The 20,341-nt window shown below is 48.1% G+C and overlaps 1 protein-coding gene and 2 long non-coding RNA genes across 5 annotated transcripts in view; 2 read left to right on the plus strand and 1 right to left on the minus strand.

Annotated features, from left to right (window-relative positions):
* Window positions 1-20,341, plus strand: part of LOC309648015 — a 114,461-nt gene that overhangs the window by 5,460 nt on the left and 88,660 nt on the right. The window lies entirely within an intron of this gene.
* RPS11 (ribosomal protein S11) lies at window positions 11,515-13,863 on the minus strand. The gene is made up of 5 exons (XM_082436028.1): window positions 13,717-13,863; window positions 12,901-13,032; window positions 12,627-12,702; window positions 12,168-12,297; window positions 11,515-11,691 (listed from the first exon to the last, which is right to left on the minus strand). Exons 1-5 carry the CDS (start codon window positions 13,729-13,731, stop codon window positions 11,568-11,570), a joined length of 477 nt encoding a protein of 158 aa, XP_082292154.1. The 5' UTR covers window positions 13,732-13,863; the 3' UTR covers window positions 11,515-11,567.
* LOC309648012 lies at window positions 13,971-20,264 on the plus strand. 3 transcript variants are annotated; one of them, XR_014256425.1, is made up of 4 exons: window positions 13,971-14,258; window positions 14,496-14,559; window positions 15,922-16,115; window positions 18,106-20,264. It is a non-coding gene; the product is annotated as an uncharacterized lncRNA (long non-coding RNA). The 3 variants fall into 3 exon arrangements; XR_014256426.1 differs by having other exon boundaries at window positions 15,948-16,115; XR_014256427.1 differs by having other exon boundaries at window positions 16,051-16,115.

The raw sequence follows: 20,341 nt of genomic DNA on the forward strand, positions 1-20,341 counted from the left end.
TGTGCAACCATCACCACTATCTAGTTCCAGAACTTTTTCATCACCCCAAAGGGGACCCCAGAGACGTTGAGGGGCCCCTGCTCCCCTCAGCCCCTGGCAACCACGAATTTACTTTCTCTCTCTATGGATTTTGCCTATTCTGGACGTTTCAGATTAATGGAATCCTATAATATTGTGGCATTTTGTGTCTGGCTTCTTTCATTTAGCATACTGTTTTTGTCTGTTTGTTTGTTTTTGGTCACGCTGCACGGCTTGTGGAAGATCTCAGTGAAAGCACGGAGCCCTAACCACTGGACAGCCAGTGAATTCCCCAGCATATTGTTTTCAAGATTTATCCATATGGTAGCCTGTATCAGGACTTCGTTCCTTCTTATGGGTGGATAGTATTCTTTTTTTTTTTTAATTTAATTTAATTTATTTTTTATACAGCAGGTTATTAGTTATCTATTTTATATATATTAGTGTATATATGTCAATCCCAATCTCCCAATTCATCAGGTGGATAGTATTCTATTGTAGGGACTGACCACATTTCATTTATTCATTCATCAACTGATGGGCATTTAGGTTGTTTCCACTTTTTGGCTATTGTGAATAATGCTGCTGTGAACATTTGTGTACAAGTTTTTTGTTTTGTTTTGTTTTTGCATAGCTGTATTCAATTCTTTTGGGTATATACCCAGGAGTGGACTTGCTAGGTCATATGATGTATTAGTCAGGGTTTTCTGGAGGAACAGAATCAACAGGATATATATATATATATATAGAAAGAGACTTGGTATAAGGAATTGGCGCACGTGATTGTGGAGACTTGGTGAGTTCAAAATCTGATGGGGATGGCCGGCAGGCTGGGGACTCTGGAAAGAGTTACATTTCAAGTCTAAAGGCAGGCATTCTGGAAAACCAAGAAGAGTTCATCTTGCAGATGAAATCCAAAGGCAGTCTGCTCTCAGAGTTCCCCTTTGCTTGGCGGGTGGGGGAGGTGAGTTTTCCACCTTCAACTGATTGGATGAGGCCCACCCACATTTTGAAGGGTAGTCGGCTTTACTCAGAGTCCGCTGATTTCTGTGTAAAATCTCATCCCCAAACACCCTCACAGAAACATCCAGAGTAATGTTGGACCAAACATTCGGGCACTGTGGCCCAGCCAAGTTGACACATGTGTTTAACAATGACAGATGGTAAATCTATGTTCAACTAAGTGAGGGACCTCTGTTCATTTTCATTACTCTCCCTGGGTCCTGCTAGAATATCCACTAAGATCCATCCTGATGCCGCCCGGAAGGATCCCGCTTTCATGTCCCATGAGTCCTAAAATACCTTGGGGAATTTGCCATGCCCAGCCGTCCACTCTACGTCCCTTGGGATCCAGCTATGTCTCCAGAACACCATTCCAGCCCCTGTGCTCTCATTTTAAAGGCCCTCAGGACCCTACTCTGATGTTCCTTGGACCCTGATAAAAAGTGGTCAGTGTCTGTGACAATGTCCCCCAGGACCCTGGTAGACTTTTCCTTGAAGCTTAAAAACCATCACACTGGGGTCCCACTTATGTCCTACCTTAAGATGCCCCAGGGACTTCCCTGGCAGTCCAGTGGTCAAGACTCTGCGCTTCCAATGCAGGGGGCGCGGGTTTGATCCCTGTTCGGGTAACTAGTATCCCACATGCTGCGGGGCGTGGCCAAAAAAAAACCCAAAACCCAAAACAAACGAACAAAAAAAGATGCCCCAGAACTCATCTAAACGCTCTCTGAGCCCTAATGTGATGTTCCTCTAGCCCCACTCTGAGGCCTGTTGGCCCATTAATGGACTCATGATCCCACAGCTATGCCACCACTCTGCTCCACTGCCCATCACACCCGGCACAGCTCTGCTGTAATAACTAGTTTTTTTTGGTTTTGTTTTGTTTAGCTTTGTGATTTGATTTCTAACTTTTATTTTATTTATTTATTTATATTTATTTAGGCTGCACTGGGTCTTGGTTGAGGCAGGTGGGATCTAGTTCCCCGACCAGGGATCGAACCCTGGCCCCCCGCATTGGGAGCGCCGAGTCTTACCCACTGGACCACCAGGGAAGTCCCTAGCTTTTTATTTTATATTGAAGTATAGTTGATTAACAATGTTGTGGTAGTTTCAGGTGTACAGCAAAATGATTCAGTTATACATATACGTGTCTATTCTTTTTCAAATTCTTTTCCCATTTAGGTTGTTACATAATATTGAGCAGAGTTCCCTGTGCTATACAGTAGGTCCTTGTTGGTTATCCATTTTATTTTTATTTATTTATTTATTTATTTATTTATTTATTTATTTATTTATTTATTTATGGCTGCTTTGGTTCTTTGTTGCTGTACGCAGGCTTTCTCTAGTTGCTTCGAGTGGGAGCTACTCTTACTTGTGGTGCGCGGGCTTCTCACTTCAGTGGCTTCTCTTGTTACGGAGCATGGGCTCTAGGTGCACAGGCTTCAGTAGCTGCGGCACATGGGCTTAGTTGCTCCACGGCATGTGGGATCTTCCTGGACCAGGGATTGAACCCGTGTCCCCTGCATTGGCAGGCAGATTCTTAGCCACTTCGCCACCAGGGAAGTCCCTGGTTATCCATTTTTAAAAAAGCAGTGTGTACATTTCAATCCCACACTCCCTAACTGTCCCTTCCCCGCTGGTAACCTAAGTCTGTGAGTCTGTTTCTGTTTTGTAAATAAGTTCACTTGCATCATTTCTCTTTAGATTCTGCCTGTAAGAGATATCATACCATATTTCTCTTTCTCTGTCTCACTTACTTCACTCAGTATGACAATCTCTAGGTCCATTCATGTTGCTGCATTTGGCATTATTTCATTCTTTTTAATGGCTGTGTAATATTCCATTGTATATATGTACCACATCTTCTTTAACCATTCCTCTGTTGATGGACATAACTAGTTTTAACGCTGGTGTCCCTGGAGTTCTCCTGGACCATCACCAGAGGCCACTACCATGCCCCTGGGTCTCTGAAAATCTCAGGTTCCCACCCCCAAGCTCCTTGGGTCCCAGATAGTATCCTGAGACCCAGTGATGGAGTCTTCAGGAGGCTACACCAACATCCCACGGAGCTGGCCATGCCATCCCTGAATCCTGCTAAATCAGTCCTGAGCCCTCGCAGAACAACTACTGTGACCCACTCTGGAATTGCCACAAAGTGCCCTCAGCCCCAAGCTCACTCCCCGCTGCCGAGCCTGAGTGAATCCTTCAGGTTCTGTCGGAAAGCTAAGCGGGGCTCCCCAGGCCCACTCCTGGGTTCTCTCTATTACTGTCTCTCACCAGGCCCTGCCCTATCCAGAACCTCCCCATGAAAGACAGATAGACAGACAGACACAGAGAGATGGATAGATAGGTAGGTAGGTAAGTAGGTAGATAGATGATAGATAGAAAAATAGGCAGATAAGTTGGTAGGCAGGCAGTCAGGCAAACAGACAGACCGACGGACAGATGGATGATAGAAAAATAGAGACAGACGGACAAAACAGATGGACAAATAGGTAGGTAGGTAGACAGATAGACAGACAGATAGAAAAATAGAAACAGGGACTTCCCTGGTGGCACAGTGGTTAAGAATCCGCCTGCCAAGCTTCCCTGGTGGTGCAGTGGTTGAGAATCTGCCTGCTAATGCGGGGGACATGGGTTCGAGCCCTGGTCTGGGAAGATCCCACATGCTGCGGAGCGGCTAGGCCCGTGAGCCACAACAACTGAGCCTGCGCGTCTGGAGCCTGTGCTCCACAACAAGAGAGGCCGCGATGGTGAGAGGCCCACGCACCGCAATGAAGAGTGGCCCCCGCTTGCCACAACTAGAGAAAGCCCTCGCACAGAAGCGAAGACCCAACACAGCCAGAAATAAATAAATAAATTAATTAATTAAAAAAAAAAAAAGAATCCGCCTGCCAATGCAGGGGACACGGGTTCCATCCCTGGTCTGGGAAGATCCCACATGCCGTGGAGCAACTAAGCCCGTGGGCCACAACTACTGAGCCCACATGCCACAACTACTGAAGCCCGCACACATAGAGCCCGTGCTCCGCAACAAGAGAAGCCACCGCACTGAGAAGCCTGTGCACCTCAACGAAGAGTAGCCCCCCTCTCCGCAACTAGAGAAAGTCCACGCACAGCAACAAAGACCCAATGCAGCCAAAAAAAAAAAAAAAGAAAAATAGAAACAATTAGACAGACTCTCTAGGACATTCTATAACATCCCTACCAGGCAAGAAACTTTCCGCATTTCCCAGGAACTTGCTGTCATGGCCCCTCATACAGCTAGATTGCTGCTCCCTCATCCTGAGACCCCACTAAAAAAGGACCCTCAGGGAATTCCCTGGCGGTCCACTGGTTAGGACTCTGCGCTTTCACTGCCGTGGGCCCGGGGTGGATCTCTGGTTGGGGAATCCCGCAAGCTGCCTGGTGCGACCTAAAAATAAAAAAATAGGGCTTCCCTGGTGGCGCAGTGGTTAAGAATCCGCCTGCCGATGCAGGCGACACAGGTTCGAGCCCTGGTCTGGGAAGATCCCACATGCTGTGGAGCAACTAAGCCCGTGCGCCACAGCTACTGAGCCTGCGCTATAGAGCCCGCAAGCCATAACTACTGAGCCCGTGCTCTGCAACAAGAGAAGCCACCACAGTGAGAGGAGCCCCCGCTCACCACAACTAGAGAAAGCCTGTGCGCAGCAACGAAGACCCAACGCAGCCAAAAGTAAATAAATAAATAAATAAAATTTAAAATAAATAAATAAAATAAAAATTTAAAAATAGTTTAAGAAAAAAAAAAGGGCCCTCAGGTCCTGCTACACGCTGTGTGTATCCCCTTTTGATACCCTGAGTCCTACTCTAATGGTTCACACAGCCCGTAGGATTCTCCTCTATTGCCTAGGACCCTAAAATAATGCCACCAGAGCCCTGATGACAAGTCCTTGGGTTCCTGCCACTATGCTCCCAGGACCCAAGTACGTTGCCCCTCGGGGCCTTCCCAGTGGTCCCAGGTCCATCTATAATGCTCACATCCCTCTGCAGCTCCTGCTTTACCCGTCCCTGGGTAGCTCCTCTAGGTGTCCTCAGTCCTACTACAATGTCCCATTGGTGTCACTTCAACACTTCTCAGGACCCCTAATCTACCCGTCCTGCCAAAAAGTCCTTTGGTTCCTGTTAACATGTCCCCAGGATCCTGCAGTACTCCCCCTGCGTGCTCAGAAGGTTCCCTGGATCCTGCTAAAATATGTCCAGTCTTCCCTCATGTGGCCTTGAGGGTCACCAAAATGAACTTGGGGTGTCCTCTCTAAGCCCTAGGGGCCCTGCCAGGACCCTATTAGAATGCCTCTAGCCTTACCATGAAGTGTGTTTTTTGGGGCCACGCTGCGCAGCACGCCAGATCTTAGTTCCCCGACCAGGGATTGAACCCATGCCCCCTGCAGTGGAAGCTTGGAGTCCTAACCACTGGACCGCCAGGGAATTCCCACCAGGAAGTCTTTAGGGTCCTGCTAAAACATACCAAGGGCCTGCTATTCTGTGTTCTATGGAGCTCTGGGAAAATTCCCACAGGCTTTTATCCATGCGCCCTGGGATCCTGCATCAGCGGCCGTCCGCAATGGGTCTAGAATGCTGTATTAGTGTCCTATGGCTGCTGTAACCAATCACCACAGACTTAGTGGCTTAAAATAACACAAACATACTCTTACAGTTCTGGAGGTCAGACATCTAAAATGGGTCCGCAAGACTATTCCTTCTGGAGGCTCCAGGGAAGAATCCATTTCTTTGCCTTTTCCAGCTGCTAGAGGCCGCCTGCATTCCTTGGCTTATGGCTCCTTCCTCTATTTTCAAAGCCAGCACCTTCTCTCCTCTCTGACTTCGGTGTTCCTCCTTACATCTCTCTGACTCTGATCCTCCGCCTCCCTCTTATAAGGACCCTTGTGATGACATTGGTCCCACCTGGATAATCCAAGATCATCTCCGCATCCTGAATTTAATCACATCTGCAAAGTCCCTTTTATTATACAAGGTCACATAATCACAGGTTTTGGAGGATTAGGGCACAGACATCTTTGAGGGACCGTTATCCAGCCTACCACGGTCAACGTCACGGAAGGTGCCCTCCCGTGACCCTGCTGTAAAGTTCCCGTTCGGATCTTCTCTTCCTCTTGTTAGAATGGCCTCAGGGTTTAGCCAAGAGGCCTCTCAGAGGTCGGCCTGAACATTCCCCATAATGTCCCTCTTTCCTGCTACAAAAGAAAAAGTCCTCAAGGTCCCTTAATACCCACTGGGAATCCCTGCTAAGTATCCTGGGGTCCTGCTATGTCTTCAGGGACCATTTACAGCATCTGTTGGCTGTCTCCTGTCTTATCCCCAGGGTCCTATGCTCTAATGATCCCTGCCTATGCCCCCCCCCTTTTTCTTTTGGGGGGTGTGGCGCTCACCGTGCAGCTTGAAGGATCTTAGTTCCCTGACCAGGGGTTGAACCCGGGCCACGGCAGTGAAAGCGCCGAGTCCTAACCACTGGACCGCCAGGGAAGTCCCTCTGCCTATGCCCTTTAGATCCCCTGGGGGCCTACTATCATGTCCTCAGGGGCCCATCACAAAGCAATAGAAAGCCCCAGCAGGACAATTACTAATGTGCAGGGCCCAATGCTAAATGAAAACGTGGGGCCCTTTGTTCCAACTTCAAAACGAACCAAGTGCGGGTCCCTTCGGAACAACTGCTTGGACAGCGTGGAGCGCTCACCCATGAAGCCGCCTTGGTCCCTGGGGACTGCCCCTGGCAGCTCCGAGCTTTCTCCCTGAATCACCACCTTAACATCCGCGCCTCCTCTCTGCACCTGCACTGTAGTGCCCCCTACTGACCCCAGGAAGCAATTACACCTGAGTTCAAAACCAAATCCTGCCTCTTCCAGGTGGGCCTCTCTGAGCCTCGGTTTCTTTATCTGTGAAATGGGATAATAATCATACCTACTTCGGTAGAGAAGCTTTAATGACTCAAAGGTTTGGCACAAGGCACATAGTAGAGCATAGTAATAACCTGTTCCCCATACTGCCCCCCCCCACCTCAGGATGCTGTTAAGGTCCCCAGGGGTGCACTAGATGGTAGGCTCGCAGACACCAGGCCCTGGATCTGTCTTGCTCACTCTTGCATCTCCAGGGGCCAGCACAGGAAACATTAGCAGAATGAATGAAGCCAATAATGAATGACCCTGGGCTGGCTTAATATGTCCCTAAAACTTTTCTAGAACGGCCTTGGTATCCGGTTAGAATGTTCTAGCAGAATCTATACTCACCCCTGAAACAATCCGTGGGTTTGGGAGCTGGGACTTCCTATAATGTGAGACCCCAGGGTTTTCCCATGATGGGCTCAGGGCAGTGTTAAAATATAGCAGCAGGGCTGCTCAAACATACGCACCTGCTCTGATCCCCTTTCCCTAGACTCCACTCACAGACCTCAGGGCCCGTTAAATGAATCCTGGTGCCCGCTCCACACATAATACCCACGCGCCGGCTCTCATATAACCTGGGTATCGCAACCACCAACAGAACCTGCTACAAGACCCTGAGGCCCCACTATAATCCATTATTACTACATCCTGCTGTAATACCGCAGGGGGCTGCAATGACGCTCGCCAGTCTGGCTACAGTAGAACATTCCTGTGGTCTGCTGTGACAGATGTGAGGCCATGATACATTATGATATAACCAATATCTGCCCTGTTTTCATGTAACAGGCCTGACACCCGCTGTCATCATAAGCCAGGACCCTGCTATGAAACTGTGCTTGGAGCTAATTTCCCTGCAAAATGGCCACTGGGGCCTCCTATAAGAGGCATGCGATAGAATATTCCAGAAGCATGCTAAAATAATCTCAAGATCCCATGACAAACCACTAGGATTTGCTATAGTAGACCCAGGGTTCCACAATCATTTAATACCTCTGGGGCCACCTGCCAAAGACTCTTGTCTTTGGGCCTGCCCAAGGGGACTCAGGGCCTGCTACACTAAAACATCACTGGGCTTTGTTCTAACAACAGGCTCAGGAATGCGACATAATCAGTTCCCTAAGAAGTATCACTTACTGGAACTAGTTCTACCGCCAACAACACAGGTGAGCATATTTCATCCTCCCAATGGGGCAGGGAGGCAAGATTTTACAGATTAGGAAACTGAAGCTCTGTGGTTCCCGGGGGAGTCACGCCCAAGGTCCCAAGGTCACGCAGCTAATGACAGCAGGGCTAGAATCTGGAACAGAGCCTGCAGGCTTAATGCTTACATTTGGAGGTTTCTGAGCATGTTCACTGCTTCCGGTTACTCCATGCCTTGAGACCTAGTGTAAACAGATAGGTTAGGGGGTCCGCGGAGAAAAAGAACCAGGAATGGCTTTCTTGACATAAGAGAAGCCATTTTGGCTTAAGCCGTTTTGTGATCTAAGCCTGGCTGCAGTGCTTGCCCTTGAACAGGTCTCAGTAATCCTTGATCTTAAGGGAAGTTAGGGAACAAAGGGAAAAGGAAAAGCAGTCAAGAAACAATAGTTCAACAATAAAATAGAGTCCTAATTCCTCCTCAAGGGATGTACAGAACAATCTGATAGAGTTTTTGAGCTCTTCAGGAACTAAGGCCCCCAGCCAGGTGAAGGACAGAAAAATGTTGACCCTCCTGACTTCAATCAACTAAAGCTTGGACTCTGGCGACCTTTGCCCCAATTCTGTGCTGAATTCTCTGCTCCAGCCCCCTCATGAATATGCATGTCCCCTTAGCTTAAAACTTCCCCAGTTTTGCTGTTGGGGAGACACTGCTTTGGGAAAGATCCCCGGTGTTCTCCTTACTTGCTGCAGGTAATAAATCCTTTGTTCTCCTGATGTTTGGCTTGGTTGTGTCTTTTGGCTCGACACCCACCCAGAGGTGAACCCAGTTTTCGGGTAACACTAGGGGTCAAGCCTGGCCTGTGAGAATGTGAGGATTTAACTTTAAATGGACTCACTCAGGGAATTCCCTGGCGGTCCAGTGGCTAGGACTCCACGCTCTGTCAAGGGCCTGGGTTTGATCCCTGGTCAAGGAATGGTGCAGCCAAAAATACACAAACAAATAAATAAATTCACTCAACTAAACATGTTTGGAGCACCTACAATTTGTTCCCAGGCGCTGAGGCTGCAGAGATTCCGTGTCTTCTTGGGAGTTTGTATTCCAGGGGTCAACAGGTGAACAAATAAACGTGCAATATCTTACAGGATTTGTACAACAAATATGCCATAAACGCGTTTTCCTGTCTATGTAAGACATTCAAGCAGGGAAGGGAGATTGGGAGGGTTGGAGGTTCTCCCAAGTGGAAAGAGGTCGGTGAGAATTAGAGATTAAGGGATGAGGGAGTGAGCCAGGTGGAAGCCTGGGGTTAGAGGTTCCGAGAGGCAGAGGGCACAGAGCCAGTGCAAAGGCTCAGAGGGAGCAAGTCAGGGGTGCAGGCAGTGAGGATGGGGGCAGGCAGGTAGGCAGAGGGGAAGCTCTGAGGCTGTGACCTGGGCCTAGGAGTCGAACCTCTAGCTGTCACAGGTCTCTAAGAAAGGCAGGTAAAGCCCTCTCCCACTCATCAGGCCAGAGAACTGGTTCAGCCCTGGGAGCCTTCTCCTTGGAGCTTGTGAGCTGACCCACGAGGAGGCCTGTCGGGTGTGCCCCCAGGCACACGGGCTGCACCCGACACTAGGTAGCCTGAGATGGGGTGCGGAGGAGACGCCCAGGAACCCACCGCGCAGGGAGGAAGCAGGGGAGCCGGGCTGTTGTTTTTGTAAACACAGCGGCCCCACCCCAAACGGAAACACCTGTGGGTGTGGGCTCCTTGAGTGGCCTCAGATCCCCCGCTGGGTCTCTGCTCCCGCCCCCCGGGTCCCAGTCCCCCTCCTCAGGGTCTCCATCCCTCCAGCACTGGGTGGGGCAGGCGTGCAGGCTGAACCTCAGGGCGGTGCCCCCCTCTGACCCGTCCCTGCCCCTTCCTGCCCTCTTTGACGCGGCCCCGCTTCCTCTGGCAGGAACCCCCGCCCTCGCCGGGCCTGGGTAAAAAGGAGCCCCTGGGCCGGTCCACAGGCCAAGTCCTGGGAGGCAGCAGCGGCGGCTCCTCTCTCCTCACGGCCCTGTCTCCCAACCCTTGTACCAGTGTGTGCCTCAGTCCCTGGTACAGGCATGGGGGGCAGGGACCTGGGGACCCCAGCAGCGCCAGGCCCCGAGGGGTGAAGGCAGCGGGGCGACTCCGGCACCTCCCTTCTGTCTGTGCCTCCGTCTCTGCCCGGCTGTGGCTCTGGTGAGGGTCTCTGCTTCAGATCCCTAAGTCCCTGGGTCCCTCTCTGTGGTTTCTCATTCCGTCTGCACCTGCCACCCACCCCACGCGTGCCTCTTTGTCTTGTTCTCCAGGCCCATCTCTGTCTCTGGAATCTGAGTCTGTCCCTGGGCTGTGGTCTCCGTCCCTGTTCGGTGTTCAGCTGAGGGCTCTGTCTCATATCTCTCTCCTGATCTCTGTATCTGACACTCAAGTTCCCCCTTCCTTTCCCCATTTTTCTCTGCTTCTAACAGAAAGCCCTCCTGCCATTACCAACTGTTAAGCTCTCTCCATCTCCCAGGTTTTTTCCCTGACAGTCAAGGTCACCATGTCTGGCCCTGTCAGAAATCTCTTCCCCTTCATTTGCCTGGCTCTGTCCCCTTTCTCCCAATCTCCAATTTCTCTCCTCACCCAAGGCCACCCCACTTGGTCTGTCCCAGATCAGTCCCACCTCTACGGACTTCCTATCCATTTCTGAGCAGCCTGCAGCCCCCCCGCACTGCTGGCTGTCCTTACTAAGCGACTTAACTTCAAGGCCAATTTCCTTACTTGCATTCTTAGGCAAAGAAAGTGTCCATAATCTGACACGTGGAGCTCAGCTACTCCTTGGGACCCCAGGCAGAGAACTTGCCCCCTCAGATGAGTTTGCTCATCTGCAAATGGGCATGGTGTCCACTTAGGAGGCGACGGTGCAGCATGCAGGGGGGAAGGTGGGTGCCTTGCTTCCCTGCCCCACTCCTTCTGTCAGGGTAGACAGTCCCAGGTTGAAGTCAAGACCCTCATAGTTCCGAACCACGCAGCTGCGTACTCCTCAAGCCCACCCAACACATGCCGACCCCCAGCAAAGCCCAGAGGGCCACTACTTCTTCCTTACCCTCCCCTCGGAGGCCAGAAAGGGCCCAGAGTCTAGAGAACCCAGGAACCTCCACCCTCACTCACTTCCTCCCCAGAGACTTGCAGGGGGAGCTCAACACCAAGTAGAAGGCATTGTGTACTCCGACACCAAAAGCTGACGGGGACCAAAAGACCAGAGAGGGGCAGCATCGTGGTACAGGTTGTCTTCACCCAGAGACGAGAGGGCAGGAGGCAGGATTTGGTCCCCACCCTTACGCCCCCAGAGAATGAAAAACAGCCCCCTCTTTCACATCAACCCCACTTAATTCCCAGGGACACCCCCTCCCTCTGATAAGGGCATGGATACGGAACCTGGCCCGTGACTGGGGAAATAACTTTTATTTTGTTTGGGGCAGTGGGCAGGGGTCTGGTCTCAGAACTTCTGGAACTGCTTCTTGGTGCCGGCAGCCTTGGTGACCTTGAGCACGTTGAAGCGCACCGTCTTGCTCAGGGGCCGGCACTCGCCCACTGTGACAATGTCACCAATCTGGACGTCCCTGTGGGGGTGAGCAGCGCCACATCAGAGGGACTCTGCCCCAAGCAGGCCCTAATGACACCTTTCTCACTGTCTCCAGGCGGAGGCCTGTCACCTCTGGCTCCTCCAAACCCCAACCAAGCTGCTATTTCCAGTTCCATCTGCACTGCATGCCGCCCTGTCGTTATTTATTGAGCGCTAACTATGAAAGGCGCCAAGCTCAATACCATGCAGAGGATGCTCCAACCCTTCCAGGACAGAAGACCTCCAACTAGCATCTCCATTTTGCAGAGAACAGGAGGCTCCCAAAGATGGTGATACAGGGTCCCCTCACAAACCGTCCCCGCCCCCAACAGGTGACTACCTTCACCCAGCAGCCAGGGCGTCCTGTTAACGGCCAAGGCACGTCCCAAGTCACCCAGGCTCTTGTGCAGCCCACCCCCTCCTCTCTGCCTGGGAGGGCGGCTCACCGGGGCTACCTGGGGCCACCGTGCTCACCTGAAGCAGGGGGAAAGGTGCACAGACATGTTCTTGTGGCGCTTCTCGAAGCGGTTGTACTTTCGGATGTAGTGCAGGTAGTCTCGGCGGATGACAATGGTCCTCTGCATCTTCATTTTGGTCACCACACCTGCGGGAGAAGGGGCAGATCCCGGGTCAGGCCCCATAGGGAAGGGAGCCATGGGCAGCCCAGGGCATGCTGGGAATCAGGGGCCGCTGAGCAGGGTTCCCAAGAAGCCCTGCTCCTGGCATCAGCTGTGCCAACTGCTTTCTCAGCAGTGCCCGGGGTGGGCATCTGAAGACCATCGTGAAAATAACAAACATCATCTGCCAGTGCCCCCCATAACCAGGAGTCTGCCAACCCCTTCCTCACCCAGGACCCTGGGGTCTCAGTGTCGCCAGCCCCTCCTCCCTCAGACCCGGGAATTTGAACCCAAGCCCCCAGAGGTCCTCACTTACCAGACAGGATTCGCCCTCGGATGGAGACATTACCAGTAAAAGGGCATTTCTTGTCAATGTAGGTGCCCTCGATGGCCTGAAGGAATAAGGAGGATTAGCAAGCCCCGAATGGTAGTTCCTGAAAAGAACAAGGGGTGTGGCCTCCCTGTAGACACAAAAACTACAACTCCCAGCAGCCCCAGTAACAGCCACTCAGATGTGGCTAGGGCAACTCAGTTTGGGCACACGTGCAGGGAAACAGAGATCTCCTTCTTTCTTCTGAGGATCCCCATACCTCCTTCGGTGTCTTGAAGCCCAGACCAATGTTCTTGTAGTATCGCGGGAGCTTCTCCTTGCCAGTTTCTCCAAGCAGGACCCTCTTCTTATTTTGGAAGATAGTCGGTTGCTTTTGGTACGCACGCTCAGTCTACAGGGATGAGATGAAAGCTGGTAAGCTTGCAGCAGGCAGCAACCTGGTCTGGAAAGCTTCACAAACCCCCCAGATCCCATTCTCTGCAGTATTTAACTCCCCAAACGCTGCACTCACCCAAATTTACCTCTAACCCAGACTCAACTCTAAACCCGGGGTTACGTCGGTATTTACGGTCTAAAGCACCTTCCACCGCCTGCACAATTCACCCCTTAAAACCCAGATACAGAATCATCCCTCTAACACCCTGGACACCCTTCAGCAAGAATTATTTTCCAAGACACAAAGATACCCAACCAGGAGTCACTCCTTATTAATTACATATGGCTCCAAAATTAAATACCAAAACGATGGGTTCCCTGGAGTAGCCCTTAGGACTCAGTTCTCACAGGATTAACCCTACAGCCTAAGGCCTCCAGAAAAACACTCTGTAAACCTTGGGTTTTAAAAAGATAACTCCTAAAAAGCTTGAGCCTTAATTACACCCTAAATGCGGAGCTCCTAAGATTTAGGAAGCGCCAATTGAGATTAACGCCAGGACACGCGCCCTCTGCCCGAATTTCCCTGGGAAATCGAGGACGCCCAGAATTAACCCCCAAACTGGGGCGCAGAGTCCCGCTCTCCAGGACACGCCCCTGAAGCCCGGGCCCCGCTAGGTCTGCGTCAGTCCCGAGCCCGAACCTGAATGTCAGCCATCTTCCCGGCCGCCTGAAAAAAGGAAAGCCGCGGCGGCGTCCGGGTTTCCTTATCGATTGCACAGAAACTAGAGAGGAAGTGACGAAAGAGGGGCAGGGTAACACGGTTTGAGGCGGAGCCTTGGCGAGACTCTGATTGACGGACTGCCCTACCCAAGTACGCGATTCGGAGACCGCACGGACGCTGCCATGACGTTCATGGCAGAGGGGCGGGAAGAGACAGACACTGTCTCGCGAGACTCTTAGGCCATCATTGCGCGCCAGCGCGCTAGCTCACGTTGGGAAAGAGTGGCCAGCCTTGTTATCGCGAGAGTTGTCGGGAGGCGGTCTTGTTTCTGCGGGGAGTGGGACCACGTGGGGTTTGGGGACAGCGTGGCTGTGTCCGCGCAGGGCTTAAACGGGTTGTGGCGGCGGCCATCTTTTTGCAGGACTGGAGACCGGAAAGTCTTAGGAGCATGCATGCTCTGCGGTGCCGCCATCTTTGTGAGGGGCGGGCACTACCCATGAGTTTGGTGCAGTTTAATGAAGGTTGTTTTCCTCTATGGGCCATTTCATCCCCAAAGGTTTCGTGAAAAAATAAAATTAAAAAAAAAAAAAAAAAAGGCGTTCTTCTGATTGTCTGTAACAGCGCTGTCCAATAGTAGTTTCCGCTGTGATGGAAATGTTCTGTATCTGCGCTGTCCAACACAGTGGCCACTGGCACTGGAAGTGGGGTGCGTGCGACTGAGGACCTGAATTTTTAACTTCTTTTCTTTTTTTTTTTAGGTAAGAAGTGGATTTATTTAGAGAGAAACATACTCCACAGACAGAGTGTGGGCCATCCCAGAAGGTGAGAAAGGCCCTAACTTTAATTTTATTAGATTTAAATATAAATAGCCACATGGGGCTAGTATCTACTGCGTTGGTCAGTGCACGTCTATAACTGAATACTAATTTATTGTTTTATAAATTCTTGTAAAGCAAAATCTAACAGCAATTGCCATGTGCCTGGCATTGTGCTAACACTCTAAGTATGGTTCGGTTACTATTCCCATTTTGCAGATGGGGAAACTGAGGCATTAGTTGCTCCAGGTTTCACAGAAAATGAGAGGCAGAGGTGGGAATTGAACCTGGGCAGTCTTGCTCCAGCGTTCTTAATCACCAACCTTTAAAGAAGGAAGCTTTGAGTCCTTTTTACAGTCACTTCACACTTAATGAGCACCTATTTGGTACCTGGCCCCCTTCTGGGCAGTGGTGGCAACAACCCGACCAACCCTGAAAGCTGTCCACACTCTAACTGACTTGCACCTTGTTGGGAGATTTCAAACTCCAGACCTTGGCACGGATAGGTGTCTTATGCCTCTTTCCTTAGTTAAGTCTTGGTCTAAAATTTCCCAGTGCTCTAACTCCACAGAGTGTGGTTCTCTCTAAATAAATCCACTTCTTACCTATCACAATAAATAAATAAATAAATAAATAAATAAAGCCCATGGGGAATATACAGAATATTCCGTGATTTCATGTTAGGACAAGTGTGCAACCATCTGAAAAAAAAATAAAGTTGGATCTCTACCACCTACTGTATGCCAAAGTAAATTTCTGATGTGTAAATGTAAAATTTAGGTGGGTTTGGGGAATGAAACCATAAATGTACTAGAAGAAAACATGAGTTTTGTTTTGTTTTGTTTTTTTCACTTATGAGTCTAGTAAAGACTTTTTTTTTTTTTTTTTTTTTTTGGTTGCACCGTGCAGCTTGTGTCATCTTAGTTCCCATGGCAGTGGAAGCGCAGAGTCCTAACCACTGGACAACCAGGGAATTCCCTAGTAAAGACTTTCTTAAGCATTGCATTTAGAACATAAAATCTGTGCTCCCAACAAACTTCTACACAGGTCACAAAATATTATTCTTTTGATCTTTTTCCAATTTTTAAAAAAATTGAAGTATAGTTGATTTACAATGTTGTGTTAGCTTCAGGTGTACAGCAAAGTCATTCAGTTATACATATATATGTGTATATATTCTTTTTCAGATTCCTTTCCATTATGTTATTACAAGATATTGAGTATAGTTGCCTGTGCTATACTGTAGGACCTTGTCATTTACCTATTTTATGTAGTGTGAATATGTTAATTCCAAACTCCCCCTGTCCCGTCCCCTTTCATGCTTTCTTATTTATCCTTTGTTTCTTCTTCCCCACTAAAATGAGGGCAGGAATTTTCGTTGCCTTTGTTCTCCAGGGCTTCTGGTGACTGTCACATAGTAGGTGCTCAGTTTGTCCTTGTTGAATAACTGACCAAATGAATGGAGGAGAATTAGATACACCAAAATGTCCACTTACAGGCAGATGGGTAAATCCTGGCATAGCTTGATCATGGACCACTCTGCAAGCAAGTAATAAACATGAGGTAAGTCAACCAATCTGGAAATGAAAACACTGCCAGACATGTTTCATTTTTTAATCTTTAAATTTCCGATGACTTCTGAATAGGGATTTCATGCACATGGTACAGAATTCTAAAAGTACAAAGTAAGTTGTGAAAGATGAATCTTTCCCTCACTCTTCTCCCCGGACATGCGCACCCAGTTTCCCTCTGCAGAAGCAACTGCTGTCATCCTGTTATCATCTGCCAACGTGTCTTTCAAACTAGTCTACCCTCTGTTGAATTTGTATGTGGACAAAGCAAAGTGCAGAACAAGAGGCACAGCATGATCCATTTATTCAAATGTTTATGGACAATCTATAGGACGACTGCATTTTTTTACATATGTATTTCTTTTTCATATTCTTTTCCATTATGGTTTATCACAGGATATTGAAAACAGTTCCCTGTGCTATACAGTAGGTCCTTGTTGTTTAATGCATTTTTTAAAGCTTATTACATGATATAGTTGTGGCTTATCTTTTTAGGTATTATGGACTACATTGTCCAACAACACAGCCATTAGTTACATGTGGTTATTTAAATTTAAATTGAATAACATTTAAAATTCAATTTTTCACTCATTCTATTCATATTGCAAATGCTCAGTAATCACATGTGGCTAGTGGCTTGCATATTGAACAGCAAAGATTTAGTATATTTTTTATCAACATAAAAAAATGCTCTTATAGACAGAGAAGGCTGGTTGCATATATATGTATATATAATATATATGATGTCTTTTAAGTTGTAATAACTTCAGAAATATAAATGCTACAAACTTACAAAAAATCATTTGAAGTTTAATTATTTAAATTTCTTTTACACTTGATAGCTTTGTGAATTTTGAACGATACATTTTTTTAAATTTATTTTATGGAAGTATAGTTGATTTACAATGTTGTTAATTTCTGCTGTACAGCAAAGTGATTCAGTTATACATATATATACATTTTCATATTCTTTTCCATTATGGTTTATCACAGGATATTGAATATAGTTCCCTGTGCTACACAGTAGGACCTTGTTTTCCCAACCTATATATAATAGTTGGCATCTGCTAATCCCAAACTCCCAATCTATCCCTCCCCCCAAGCCCCGCATGGCAACCACGTTTGTTCTCCATGTCTGTGAGTCTGTTTCTGTTTCATAAGTTCATCTGTGTCATATTTTAGATTCCACATATAGGTGATGAATGATCCATTTTTAATTATCATTGTTTCAGTCCCTCTGGGGTAGCATTGAGGAAGGACTTTTCATTTTAGAACCTGCTATGTCTTCCCCCCAGTGACCTTGTAGTAGCTTTATAATTTATTTTTTGAAGGAAAAGTAAGTTCTGGAGTATTTGAATGACTTAGAAAGGATTTATGATATTTAGTTAAAAAAAAAAAAAAAAAAAAAGCAGGACCTGGAGTTGCTGTCTACAATGTGTGCTAAATAAACTATGTACAAAAGTTACATATAAAAGTCTGCATAAAAGTTTCTAACTTAGAAAAAAGCCTGGAAGGAAATGCATGATATTGCCCTGGTGGTTTACATCTCCAGGTGGTGAGATTAGGTATGATTTCCTGTCTCGTGTCTCAAATGCTCAATATTTTGCAAATTGCTGAGCAGCTGGTGAGATTTTGATAAGGGAAGAGTAAAGAAATACTGCTTCACTCTGAAGGGGTGAGGGCAAATTGGAGATGTTTAGGTCCTTAGCTTCTAGATATTTTTGATCACAACCCACAGAAGGAAATGCATTTTGCATTGTGACCAAACACACACACCTCTCTCTCACCCTCCTCTGCCTTCTTCTCTCTCTTTTCTAATTTTTAAGTCTTTTAACTCTCTCCTTTCCTTTCTGTAATACACTGATTTTTTTCCTTTTCATTTCTATTCAATTTCGTTATCATCACTATTATTTAAAATATTTATTTATTTATTTGGGTCTGCCGGGTCTTAGTTGTGACATGCAGGATCTTTCTTTTTTTAGTTGCAGCATGCGCAATCTAGTTCCCTGACCAGGGATCGAACCTGGCCCCCTGCATTGGGAGCGTGAAGTCTTAACCGCTGGACCACCAGGGAAGCCCCTCAATTTCATTATCATTTTAAGGCTGCTTACAACCCACCACATCGATTTTTTTGAACTGCAGTGTGAACAGCCTTGCTGCCCAATAATAAACTTCAGCCAACTCTAGTTGTTACCACTTGAGGGCGTATTTCCCTGTCTCTGCCAGATTTCAGACATTTACTAGCATTTCACAACAGAAATCCAAAAGCTAGGAGACCTGGGGACCCTCCCCCTAACCAGTGAGCACAGAAATGTCTATTAAAACAAGACGTATCCCTGCACCCCACCCACAGACCAGGGTCTCCAAGGTTGCTATAGCCCAGGAGATGAGGCTGACCTGGAGGGTCCTTTGGTTGTGGGCAGTTGGGCAAGATGGAACTGGAGCTTTGGAAACGTTCATTCTGTTGGCCCAGAGGTTCTGATTCCCTGTACTTGTCCCACAGGAATGATTAAGGTTATGCCTGGAGATTTCGTTTGCATTCTCTCTGAGGAATGATGAGCATCTTCTCATGTATTTATTGGCATTTGTGTTATCTTCTTTGGTGAAACGTGTTTTCAAGTTTTGGCCGAAGTTTTATTTGGTTATCTCTTGTTACTGAGTTTTGAAGAGTTTTTCTCTGTATTTGGCATTCAAGTCCTGCAAGAGATACGCAAATAACTTCTCCCAGTCTGACCTGTCTTCATCTTTTTAATGGTGGGTGTCTTTAGAAGTGGCAAGTTTTACATTTTTAAGCCAAATATAAGGGATTGTGGTTTCCAGGGGATTATATTGTGCTTTTACATGCAGTCCTGTTAAACTTAAGACTTAAACTCTGGTTTTCAGTTGCTTCTGTTGGCAGCTCTGCTGGTAAGCGGGAGCCCCAGGAGGGGTAGGGAACCACCCACTTGCAAAATGATTCTTAGAGAAAATTTAAGCCACTGTGGTGTCTTAGACATTTTGGAGATTAAGCAAGAGAGAATGGCACAGTGCCCCAAGTTATGATCTGCCCCGTGAACCAACTAGCAAGTACTGCCCACCAGTCCCAAGGGCAGCACGAATCTAGCTTTCTTCCCAGTACAGATGTGCGTACCTGGGTCATACCAGACCCCTCTGCGTGTCATCCTGGCTGACACCGCTGACTGCACGTAACCCTCATCAGTAAGATGGGGATGGGGGCCCACCTGGGTCAAGTATTGAGAGGTGACCAAGGGTGATTATCCAGGGCTGGGTACCCTAATGTTTACCCTTTCAGGGACTCACCCTGACAGATCTAACAAGCCTAGTTTTAATCTTACAAAGCACCAAGAGCTTTCAAATCCCACTTTCTCTAATGCCTAACCACCGTTTACGAAATGTTTTTTCTTGTCCATTTCTTCACATTAAGCTTGGCCCAGCATGGCAGACTGGAAGAGACCACATGCCCCACAGTGAGGAACCGGTTTGGTTTTAGAGAATGGTGGCAACTCCATACTTTGCAGCTGAATTAGGGAAGACAACTTTATGCAAACTGGGCAACACCAGGCTCTACAGGTCGTAAATACCAATCCCATAGGCATCTCAAATTCCTTGGCATGTCAATCTCTACAAAGGTCAACTCCTCCACGAAAGGCAGTTTCTAATCCATCATCTGCAGAAAGAGCACAGCCAGTTTTATTCTTCAAAGCCTCCCATCAGCCGAGGGCCTTGCTCCCCTGGGCCTGCCTCTATGGCAGACACACACTGCAAAGACGCCAAATTTCTTTAAAAATAATTTATTAGTTTTGGATCACAAAATATAGGGAAGACACAAGGGCAATGCCTGTGACCCCTTGGGCCGTACTTCCCTTCCATAAACACCTTTTAGAACCCCAGACTCGTGCTGCCCAAGCATTCTCTCACATCCTAACAGCTGCAGAGTATAGTACCTGACCATGTGGGAAGCTTAGACTTCCTGTAGGCGACGTGAGTGGCCCTTCCACTTAGGTCTTCCAGCTCACTTTTGCCAGTATTGCAACAGCACAGGTTGTTCGAACTGTCCATGTCCTAAAACTCTCATGAATGAACAGGTCACAGGCAAATTCTGCCTGCACAGCCCTTACAACTGTCTTCGCTTTTAAAAAGGCCTTTCTTAAACAGCAGTGGCTAAGGCCCCTTTGCTATACCCAGTCTTCTAAGCCCCAGGCTGCCTGTGGCACCTGG

Source organism: Balaenoptera physalus, assembly GCF_965194825.1.
Source record: "Balaenoptera physalus genome assembly, chromosome: 19".
Classification (NCBI taxonomy): Eukaryota; Metazoa; Chordata; class Mammalia; order Artiodactyla; family Balaenopteridae; genus Balaenoptera; species Balaenoptera physalus.

What these genes read in the sequence shown, in the direction of transcription:
- RPS11 (XM_082436028.1), bottom strand. An exon ending in GCTTCAAGACACCGAAGGAG is followed by an intron (nt 12,703 to 12,900) that starts GTATGGGGATCC and finishes TTATTCCTTCAG; the next exon opens with GCCATCGAGGGCACCTACAT. An exon ending in CACCTTTCCCCCTGCTTCAG is followed by an intron (nt 11,692 to 12,167) that starts GTGAGCACGGTG and finishes TCACCCCCACAG; the next exon opens with GGACGTCCAGATTGGTGACA.